We start from the raw sequence: 11819 nt of genomic DNA on the forward strand, positions 1-11819 counted from the left end.
GTGGAATATCTTCCTGTGTTGGGCCTTCTTCTTGGCATTACGATGCCTCTTCTTGACTGGTTCTGGCGAACAGGGGCTCGTTGACTGTATAGAATTCTGCGTTTCGGTACGTCCACGCTTTGAGCCCGGCGTGTTCATGTTTTTCCAAAAACTCTTTGTAACTGGAGTCGGCTCCGGGGTTGGATAATATAATACTTGGAATCCCGCCCGTTATTTTCTTTGGGCGGGCATATTTACAATTTGAAAAAAAATCCCGTTGCGCTCCAATAAACTCGCGCCAATGTTTCAAATATTGTGGGGCCACATCATCGATTATGTTGTAAAAAGCGTCGTTCTTGTGGTCCCTCAGGTCGATGTGGCCAGAATAATAATTATGTGGTCCCAAAGACCGGGCCCAACATGTTTTCCCAATTCTAGATGGGCCTTCAATTATAATGCTCTTGGGCCTATGCGGTCTTTGGGTTTCGTCTCTTATATTGTCTGCAACCCATTGTTGTATTGCTGTTGGAACGACCCATACTGTGTCTGTAAATGGATGAACATATGGCAATGGTGGATTAAATGAAATCCGGTCATAATTTGATGACAACTTGTCATAATTTAACCAGAAACATTTTGGGTCGTATAGCGACCCCGGTCTTTTCCCATTTAATTATTGTATCCGGACTGTTCCGTAGATTCTGTCATTGTAAAATGGTTGTTGTTGTTATTCCTTATTTTCTCATTTGGAATTATAGGATGTGTTGGGCAGGTTTGTTTCAGGTTGGTTGGGTTTAGAAACTAAGAGTTGCTGTCCAGGTTTTTGGTTCTTCGCTCGAGCGAGGAGTTGTTCGCTCGAGCGAGAGGTAGTGTTTGATTTGGACCTGTAGCTGTGCATTCTTGGCTCGAGCGAGCTTTTCTTCGCTCGAGCGAGTTAGTTCAACCTTCGCTCGAGCTATAGTTCCTTCGCTCGAGCGTGTGTCTGGGTTCAGACCTGAGGGTTTGAGTTCTTCGCTCGACCGAGCTTTCTTTCGCTCGAGCGAGCTTTTGAGTTGTTGGCTCGAGCAAGGCTTCCTTGGCTCGAGCGTAGTTTCTCTGTGTCTGGTCGCTCGAGCGACCAAGTCTTCGCTCGAGCGAGCCTGTCCAGTTTAAATACACAGCAGCGGGATTTGATCAGTCTTTTTCATATTCATTTGATTCAAAACCCCAGGTTCGACCTCTCTCTCTCCCTACTCACCTTCTCTCTTAGGTTTGATCTGTTTAGAGAGTGTTTCAACCCTAGTTGCTTTATTAAAAAGATAGAGGGAGTCGAGGGCTTCCATTTAATCTGAACTTTTGGCAATTTGGAGCACTTTTGTATTTGGGCATTCATCTCCATCTTCTCCATTCGGGTTACTCTCTTCGAGGTAGGGATTTCCTACTCCATTTTATAGGTTTTGTCCTAAGTTTTGGTATTTTAACATGTTGGGGATACTTTGGTGAATTTTGGGAAAAACCCTAGTTGTATTATTGAATTTATTTGTATAAGTAATTCATGGAATTGGGAAAAGAGGGTTAAATTCATGGAATTCATTGATTAAATGGCGTAATTGGATAATTGGTATCATTTGTCTATGGAATTGTTGACATAGTTATTTTCAGTTAAGAAATAACTGTTTTGGGCTATCGGTGGAGGATAGTCGTGATTGTTGTAGATATTGCATGTGGATTAGGAATAACTGAACTTATCACATTGGTTAAGTCATTAGTTTTGACTATGGCATTGATACAGAAAATACGTGTAATGATTGAGCATTGCATTTGCATACATTGTTTTGTGTGTGGGAGGAGATAGGGGATGTACTCCACGGTTTAGGGGAAGATAGGGGATGGACCTCTAAACCGGATTTTTGTTTGGGAGGAGATAGGGGATGGACTCCATTAGCATCACTTTTATGTGTGCTTATTTATAGAAGTGTTTTATTGATACAGCACTAAAATGTGTATCAATCTGGAAGTATGAAGTGTTTGATTTGAGCTTGAGTCTCATTTGTTGTTAATATTGGAAGATTGTGAATATGATATAGGTGATTTCACTGTTATAAGTTTGGCCAGGTTCTGAGCCATGTTGATAAAACTGGAAAGTAAAACGTATCTTTGGCAATAATGTCATGAGTCTGTAAAATGTTGTAATTGATTATTTTGGTTAAACATCTGTTAAATGCTACTGCTTTATTCATTGCTTATATGTGGTTTAGTATATTTCTACTGGGCTGTGGCTCACCCTTTATGGGAACATCATTTTCAGGTTCAGGTGATAAACTACCTCCAAGGAATTAGCTTGGGAGGGTTTGGCTTCTGGATTGAAGAAGACTACTTTTAGATAACTGTCTTAAATTATAAGTACATGTAAACATTCAAGCCTAGGGCTTTTATTGTATTGAGTTAGAACTCATATTTTTGGTATCCAAGTGTTGGCTTGGAAAGATGTAAGCCTGTAGGGCATTTTATTCGATGATATATGTTATGCTTTATTTTGTAATACTCTGATGAATGAATTAATAGATTATCTTCTTTAAATAATGAATGTCAATGATATATATAATGGGTTAATTTTTAGGGCGTTACAGGTCGCCATTTCGTACCACTGCTAGTGCTTCGTCCTTGGTGCCGGCTGCAAGTGCATCCCGATATATATTGTCTTTGTTATTCTGGTTAGCGCAGTGGCTCCTCTCACGGAATTCACCCCATTCCATGTAATCCCCGTGTTTGGAGATGTATTCCAGCACATTCTGTTGGTTGTATGCCCCTTGTACATTCGGATGGAAATGGCGACTGGTTCGATCGTGAGTAACGTCGAAGAACCGTTCATTCTGTGTCTGAAAACGGTATGGAAATTGAACAAGGGCATGGAGGTGTGGTTGCCCGTCCTCGTGTAATTCATGTGCAACCCTCACATAATTTGGTGGCCTGGTTGTGAACAGCTCTCTAATTTTCTCTAACAATCTTTCTTTAGGTATAGAACATCGGGCATATGTGAGGAAGATGTTCTTGTTTTGGACTCTAAAACAACGTCGCATTGATGCCATAACTCACTCTCGATGACGTCACTTACTCTCTCGGATGACGCAAGTCACTCTCTGAAAAACTTTACTGCTGGAAGAGAGTTAGGGAGTGAGTTATATAGGTGCCCCGGAGCGTCCCACTAATATTACCTGGGACGATCCCCCCGCGCCACGTGTCGTCCCCCGATTGGTGCTCCCTTCCGCAATTCGCGGCGTGTTGTCGTCTAGGGCTTCCGCTCCGTGCCCAGATCTGCGGCCAGGATTAAAAATCTAAAAAAGCAAGCGCCGCTCGTAGATCCGCTCCTAGATCTGCGGCCAGGATTAAAAATCTAAAAAGGCAAGCGCAGGCGGGAAATTATATAAGCCAAAATAATTGGGGGATTTTAAATTATTTTGCAAATGGATAGCGGAGATCTAGGCCAATTCCAAGTATTATATTATGCAACCCCGGAGCCGACTCCAGTTACAAAGAGTTTTTGGAAAAACATGAACACGCCAGGCTCAAAGCGTGGACGTACCGAAACGCAGAATTCTATACAGTCAACGAGCCCCTGTTCGCCAGAACCAGTCAAGAAGAGCCATCGTAATGCCAAGAAGAAAGCCCAACGCAGGAAGATATTCCACTTCCAATGCGGCTGTTCGATATTCCATACGAACGGATGCGTCGAACCACATACACTGGAGAGAGAGGACGCTGTCAGGGGTCTTTTACGATACTTTGAAGAACCCGATGTGGTTCAAAGCAATAGACCTCTCCAGACCGGGCAATCAGGGGGTCTACAAGATACAATGCCTATTCAACTACAACCTCCGGAAAGCATTGGGAATCCGGACGTTTACAGCAACAATGTATACATGGCTGACTTCCAGTGGTCGCAGAAGCCTGTCGGAGACTGTATTTACCCAGCTTATTGCACGCAGGATGACGATCAAATTATCCAGCTTTGGGATTATTAGCCCTATAAATTATTGTCTCGCGTTGACCATTGTACTCGACGAGCTTTCATATTATGTAAAAGATTGGCGATGGGATAATATTTATGTAAATTTTTATGATTAAATAAAAATGCAAGTTTATTGAATTTATGTGTCTTAATAAATTCGATTTCTGAGCAGGTTTAAGCTGGATAAATGGGCTGTAATTGGTAAACAGACCAACGGCCCAATTACAACAATGAGGCCCATTTAATGTTTATTAAGAAGAATTAAAATAGGCCCAGACATATCGCACAGCAGCCCATTAGAGATAGGCCCATCAGTAAGCAACGCGGCCCATTAAACATAGGCCTATCCAAACTATGAAAGAAGTGGACACTAAATACAAGGCCCAAATTTTATTACGCATAAAACAGTTACAAAATAATAATTTACAATTTTTTTGTATTATCTAAACGTCCAGAACCAGAACGCACGGGCTGATTTTCTGAAGGCGTGGTGATGTAGCAGACATCAGCGACGGAATATATGTCCGACGTCGCTTGGGTTTCTAGTTCGGAAACCGCTTTCATACCAGCGAATAGAGCATCTTCTTGCCGCTGTAAGGCGTTGATGAGCCGGATTAAACTTTCGGCGTTGTTTTCGCCGACGACCAGCAAGGACCAGTGCAGGAGTAATAGATCCGGCTCGTATTTTTAAATCAACCGCCGAAATTGGCCTAGATCTCCGCTATCCATTTGCAAAATAATTCAAACTCCCCCAATTATTTTGGCTTATATAATTTCCCGCCTGTGCTTGCCTTTTTAGATTTTTAATCCTGGCCGCAGATCTAGGAGCAGATCTACAAGCGGCGCTTGCCTTTTTAGATTTTTAATCCTGGTCGCAGATCTGGGCACGGAGCGGAAGCCCTAGACGACAACACGCCGCGAATTGCGGAAGGGAGCACCAATCGGGGGACGACACGTGGCGCGGGGGGGGAGCGTCCCAGGTAATATTAGTGGGACGCTCCGGGGCACCTATATAACTCACTCCCTAACTCTCTTCCAGCAGTAAAGTTTTTCAGAGAGTGACTTGCGTCATCCGAGAGAGTAAGTGACGTCATCGAGAGTGAGTTATGGCATCAATGCGACGTCGTTTTAGAGTCCAAAACAAGAACATCTTCCTCACATATGCCCGATGTTCTATACCTAAAGAAAGATTGTTAGAGAAAATTAGAGAGCTGTTCACAACCAGGCCACCAAATTATGTGAGGGTTGCACATGAATTACACGAGGACGGGCAACCACACCTCCATGCCCTTGTTCAATTTCCATACCGTTTTCAGACACAGAATGAACGGTTCTTCGACGTTACTCACGATCGAACCAGTCGCCATTTCCATCCGAATGTACAAGGGGCATACAACCAACAGAATGTGCTGGAATACATCTCCAAACACGGGGATTACATGGAATGGGGTGAATTCCGTGAGAGGAGCCGCTGCACTAACCAGAATAACAAAGACAATATATATCGGGATGCACTTGCAGCCGGCACCAAGGACGAAGCACTAGCAGTGGTACGAAATGGCGACCCAAAATGTTTCTGGTTAAATTATGACAAGTTGTCATCAAATTATGATCGGATTTCATTTAATCCACCATTGCCGTATGTTCATCCATTTACAGAAACAGTATGGGTCGTTCCAACAGCAATACAGCAATGGGTTGCAGACAATATAAGAGACGAAGCCCAAAGATCGCATAGGCCCAAGAGCATTATAATTGAAGGCCCATCTAGAATTGGGAAAACATGTTGGGCCCGGTCTTTGGGACCACATAATTATTATTTTGGCTACATCGACCTGAGGGACCACAAGAACGATGCTTTTTACAACATAATCGATGATATGGCCCCACAATATTTGAAACATTGGCGCGAGTTTATTGGAGCGCAACGGGATTTTTTTTCAAATTGTAAATATGCCCGCCCAAAGAAAATAACGGGCGGGATTCCAAGTATTATATTATGCAACCCCGGAGCCGACTCTAGTTACAAAGAGTTTTTGGAAAAACATGAACACGCCGGGCTCAAAGCGTGGACGTACTGAAACGCAAAATTCTATACAGTCAACGAGCCCTTGTTCGCCAGAACCAGTCAAGAAGAGGCATCGTAATGCCAAGAAGAAGGCCCAACACAGGAAGATATTCCACTTCCAATGCGGCTGTTCGATATTCCATACGAACGGATGCGTCGAACCACATACACTGGAGAGAGAGGACGCTGTCAGGGGTCTTTTACGATACTTTGAAGAACCCGATGTGGTTCAAAGCAATAGACCTCTCCAGACCGGGCAATCAGGGGGTCTACAAGATACAATGCCTATTCAACTACAACCTCCGGAAAGCATTGGGAATCCGGACGTTTACAGCAGCAATGTATACATGGCTGACTTCCAGTGGTCGCAGAAGCCTGTCGGAGACTCTATTTACCCAGCTTATTGCACGTAGGATGACGATCAAATTATCCAGCTTTGGGATTATTAGCCCTGTAAATTATTGTCTCGCACTGACCATTGTACTCGACGAGCTTTCATATTATGTAAAAGATTGGCGATGGGATAATATTTATGTAAATTTTTATGATTAAATAAAAATGAAAGTTTATTGAATTTATGTGTCTTAATAAATTCGATTTCTAAGCAAGTTTAAGCTGGATAAATGGGCTGTAATTGGTAAACAGACCAACGGCCCAATTACAACAATGAGGCCCATTTAATGTTTATTAAGAAGAATTAAAATAGGCCCAGACATATCGCACAGCAGCCCATTATAGATAGGCCCATCAGTAAGCAACGCGGCCCATTAAACATAGGCCCATCCAAACTATGAAAGAAGTGGACAAAGCGACGTCGGACATATATTCCGTCGCTGATGTCTGCTACATCACCGCGCCTTCAGAAAATCAGCCTGTGCGTTCTGGTTCTGGACGTTTAGATAATACAAAAAAATTGTAAATTATTATTTTGTAACTGTTTTATGCGTAATAAAATTTGGGCCTTGTATTTAGTGTCCACTTCTTTCATAGTTTGGATGGGCCTATGTTTAATGGGCCGCATTGCTTACTGATGGGCCTATCTCTAATGGGTTGTTGTGCGATATGTCTGGGCCTATTTTAATTCTTCTTAATAAACATTAAATGGGCCTCATTGTTGTAATTGGGCCATTGGTCTGTTTACCAATTACAGCCCATTTATCCAGCTTAAACCTGCCCAGAAATCGAATTTATTAAGACACATAAATTCAATAAACTTGCATTTTTATTTAATCATAAAAATTTACATAAATATTATCCCATCGCCAATCTTTTACATAATATGAAAGCTCGTCGAGTACAATGGTCAGTGCGAGACAATAATTTACAGGGCTAATAATCCCAAAGCTGGATAATTTGATCGTCATCCTGCGTGCAATAAGCTGGGTAAATACAGTCTCCGACAGGCTTCTGCGACCACTGGAAGTCAGCCATGTATACATTGTTGCTGTAAACGTCTGGATTCCCAATGCTTTCCGGAGGTTGTAGTTGAATAGGCATTGTATCTTGTAGACCCCTTGATTGCCCGGTCTGGAGAGGTCTATTGCTTTGAACCACATTGGGTTCTTCAAAGTATCGTAAAAGACCCCTGACAGCGTCCTCTCTCTCCAGTGTATGCGGTTCGACGCATCCGTTCGTATGGAATATCGAACAGCCGCATTGGAAGTGGAATATCTTCCTGCATTGGGCCTTCTTCTTGGCATTACGATGCCTCTTCTTGACTGGTTCTGGCGAACAGGGGCTCGTTGACTGTATAGAATTCTGCGTTTCGGTACGTCCACGCTTTGAGCCCGGCGTGTCCATGCTTTTCCAAAAACTCTTTGTAACTGGAGTCGGCTCCGGGGTTGCATAATATAATACTTGGAATCCCGCCCGTTATTTTCTTTGGGCGAGCATATTTACAATTTGAAAAAAAATCCCGTTGCGCTCCAATAAACTCGCGCCAATGTTTCAAATATTGTGGGGCCACATCATCGATTATGTTGTAAAAAGCGTCGTTCTTGTGGTCCCTCAGGTCGATGTGGCCAGAATAATAATTATGTGGTCCCAAAGACCGGGCCCAACATGTTTTCCCAATTTTAGATGGGCCTTCAATTATAATGCTCTTGGGCCTAATGCGGTCTTTGGGCTTCGTCTCTTATATTGTCTGCAACCCATTGCTGTATTGCTGTTGGAACGACCCATACTGTGTCTGTAAATGGATGAACATACGGCAATGGTGGATTAAATGAAATTCGGTCATAATTTGATGACAACTTGTCATAATTTAACCAGAAACATTTTGGGTCGCCATTTTGTACCACTGCTAGTGCTTCGTCCTTGGTGCCGGCTGCAAGTGCATCCCGATATATATTGTCTTTGTTATTCTGGTTAGCGCAGCGGCTCCTTTCACGGAATTCACCCCATTCCGTGTAATCCCCGTGTTTGGAGATGTATTCCAGCACATTCTGTAAATTACTCTATAAATTCCCAGTATGTTCTAAGTAAATTACTCAGTAAAAACTTAGTAAATTCTCAATAAATTACTTAGAAAAATCCTTGCAAATTCTTAGTAAATCACTTCATAAATTCCGAGTAAATTTTCAATAAATTACTCAGTAAATTTCCAAAAAATTACTTAGTAAACTCTCAATATATTACGTAGCAAATTACTCAGTAAATTCACTTTAAATTACTAAGTTAATTCTCAGTAAATTCCAAATAAATTCTCAGTAAATTACTCGTTAAATTCTCAGTAAATTACTCAGTACATTGCTCAGAAAATTCTCAGTACATTACTTAGTAAATTACTAATTAAATTTCCAGTAAATTCTCAAAAAATTACTTCCTAAATTCTAAGTGAAGTCCCTATAAATTCTCTATAAATTATTGAGTAAATTCTTAGAAAATTGCTAAGTAAATTCTCTGTAATTTCTGAGCAAATTACTTAGTAAATTCCCAGTAAATTCTCAGTAAATTCGAAGTAAATTGTTTACTAAATTTCCAGGAAATTACTCAGTAAATTTGCATTAAATTCTAAGTAAATTCCAGAAATTACTCAGTAAATTAATCAGTACATTCCCTGTAAATGCTCATTAAATTTCTCTGTAAATTACACAGTAAATTCCCTGTAAATTACTCGAAAGATTACTAAGTAAATTAGTCAGTAAATTCTAAGTAAATTACAAAAAAAAGTTGCAGGAAATTCTCTGTAAATTCCCAGTAAATTACTCAGTAAATTCCCAGTAATTTCCAAATAATTGTCATCAAATTAATCAGTAAATACTAAATAAATTCTCAGTAAATTAAAAAGAAATTTCTCTGTAAATTTCTCATTAAATTTCCAGTGAATTCTTAGTAAATTACTCCGTAAATTCTCAATTAATTACTCAGCAAATCACTCAGTAAATTATTCAATAAATTCCCAGTAAATCCTCAACAAATAACTCAGTAAATTTTCAGTAAATTCCTCTGTAAATCGGTAGTAAATTACTCTGTAAATCACTCAGTTAAAAGCCAGTAAATTCTCAATAAATTCTCACTAAATTACTCAGTAACTTCTCAGTAAATTACTCTGTAAATTCCTAGTAAATTCTTTGTAAATTACATTGTAAATTCCCAGTAAATTTCTCGAAAAATTACTCAGTAAATTCTTAGAAAATTACTCAGTGCATTACACAGTCAATTACTCGGTAAATTACTCAGTAAATTCCCAATAAATTACTCAGTATATTATTTGTAAATTACTCACTAAATTTTCAGTAAATTACTTTTAAATTCCGAGTAAATTCTCAATAAATTACTCAATAAACTTTCAGTAAATTCTAAGTAAACTACCCAGTAAATTACCTGAAAATTTTCAGTAAATTACACAGTAAATTCTCAGTAATTTCTAAGTAAATTTCAAGTAAATTCTTAATAAATTACTCAGTGAATTATTCAATAAATTCCCAGTAAATTCTCTGTCAATTACTCTATAAATTCCCAGTATGTTCTAAGTAAATTACTCAGTAAAAACTTAGTAAATTTTCAATAAATTACTTTAAAAAATCCCTGTAAATTCTCATTAAATTACTTCGTAAATTTCGAGTAAATTTTCAATAAATTACTCAGTAAATTTCAAAAAAATTACTTAGTAAACTCTCAATATATTGCGTAGTAAATTACTCAGTAAATTCACCGTAAATTACTAAGTTAATTCTGAGTTAATTCCCAGTAAATTCTCAGTAAATTACTCGTTAAATTCTTAGTAAATTACTCAGTACATTGCTTAGAAAATTCTCAGTACATTACTTAGTAAATTACTCATTAAATTTCCAGTAAATTCTCAGAAAATTACATACTAAATTCTAAGTGAAGTCCTTGCAAATTCTCTATAAATTATTGAGTAAATTCTCAGAAAATTGCTAATTAAATTCTCTGTAATTTCTGAGCAAATTACTTAGTAAATTCTAATTAAATTACTCAGCAACTTACTCAGTAAATTCCCAGTAAATTCTCAGCAAATTCTCAGTAAATTGCTCACTAAATTGCCAGTAAATTACTCAGTAAATTTGCATTAAATTCTAAGTAAATTCTAGAAAATTACTCAGTAAATTAATCAGTACATTCCCTATAAATTCTCATTAAATTTCTCTGTAAATTACATAGTAAATTCCATGTAAATTACTCGATAGATTACTAAGTAAATTAGTCAGTAAATTTTAAGTAAATTACAAAGAAAATTCGAAGTAAATTCTCAATAAATTCCCAGTAAATTCTTGGTAAATTACTCAGTAAATTTCTAGTAAATTACAAATAACTATCGTCAAATTACTTAGTAAATTACAAAATAAATTCTCAGTAAATCACTGAGAAAATTCTCTGTGAATTACTCAAAAAATTCCCAGTGAATTCTTAGTAAATTGCTCAGTAAATTCTCAATTAATTACTCAGCAAATCACTCAGTAAATTATTCAGTAAATTTCAAGTAAATCCTCAGCAAATTACCCAGTAAATTTTTAGTAAATTCCTCAGTAAATCGATAATAAATTACTCAGTAAATCACTCAGTTAAAAGCCAGTAAATTCTCAATAAATTCTCAGTAAATTACTCAGTAACTTCTCAGTAAATTACTTTGTAAATTCCCAGTAAATTCTTTGTAAATTACATTGTAAATTCCCAGTAAATTACTCGGCAAATTACTCAGTAAATTCTTAATAAATTACTCAGTACATTACACAGTCAATTACTCGGTAAATTCCCAATAAATTACTCAGTATATTTTTAGTAAATTACTTTTAAATTCCGAGTAAATTCTCAATAAATCACTCAATAAACTCTCAGTACATTCTAAGTAAACTACCCAGTAAATTCCCAATAAATTACCAGAAAATTCTCAGTAAATTACTCAGTAAATTCTGAGTAAATTCTCAGTAATTTACTTAGTAAATTTCAAGTAAATTCTTAATAAATCACTCAATAAATTATTCAGTAAATTCCTAGTAAATTATCTGTAAATTACTCTATAAATTCCCAGTATGTTCTAAGTAAATTACTCAGTAAAAACTTAGTAAATTCTCAATAAATTACTTAGAAAAATCCCTGCAAATTCTCAGTAGATTACTTCGTAAATTCCGAGTAAATTTTCAATAAATTACTCAGTAAATTCCGAAAAAATTACTTAGTAAACTCTCAGTATATTACGTAGTAAATTACTCAGTAAATTGACCGTAAATTACTAAGTTAATTCTCAGTAAATTCCCTGTAAATTCTCAGTAAATTACTCATTAAATTCTCAGTAAATTACTCAGTACATTGCTCATAAAA

At 37.9% G+C, this 11819-nt stretch overlaps 2 protein-coding genes across 2 annotated transcripts; one reads left to right on the top strand and one right to left on the bottom strand.

Annotated features, from left to right (window-relative positions):
• Positions 1-2582: 2582 nt before the first annotated feature.
• Positions 2583-3047, bottom strand: LOC145823903 (uncharacterized). The gene has a single exon (XM_082923458.1). The coding sequence runs from the start codon at positions 3045-3047 to the stop codon at positions 2583-2585; it is 465 nt and encodes a 154-aa protein (XP_082779584.1).
• Positions 3048-5082: 2035 nt separating this feature from the next.
• LOC145823904 (uncharacterized) lies at positions 5083-6048 on the top strand. Its single transcript, XM_082923460.1, has one exon. The coding sequence runs from the start codon at positions 5083-5085 to the stop codon at positions 6046-6048; it is 966 nt and encodes a 321-aa protein (XP_082779586.1).
• Positions 6049-11819: the final 5771 nt, after the last annotated feature.

The sequence above is a fragment of the Camellia sinensis genome, chromosome 4, assembly GCF_055761805.1.
Source record: "Camellia sinensis isolate YWXY chromosome 4, ASM5576180v1, whole genome shotgun sequence".
In the NCBI taxonomy this organism is placed as follows: Eukaryota; Viridiplantae; Streptophyta; class Magnoliopsida; order Ericales; family Theaceae; genus Camellia; species Camellia sinensis.

Excerpts from the sequence above, each read along its gene's own strand:
- LOC145823903 (XM_082923458.1), bottom strand. The coding sequence starts at position 3,047 with ATGGCATCAATGCGACGTTGTTTTAGAGTCCAAAACAAGAACATCTTC.
- LOC145823904 (XM_082923460.1), top strand. The coding sequence starts at position 5,083 with ATGCGACGTCGTTTTAGAGTCCAAAACAAGAACATCTTCCTCACATAT.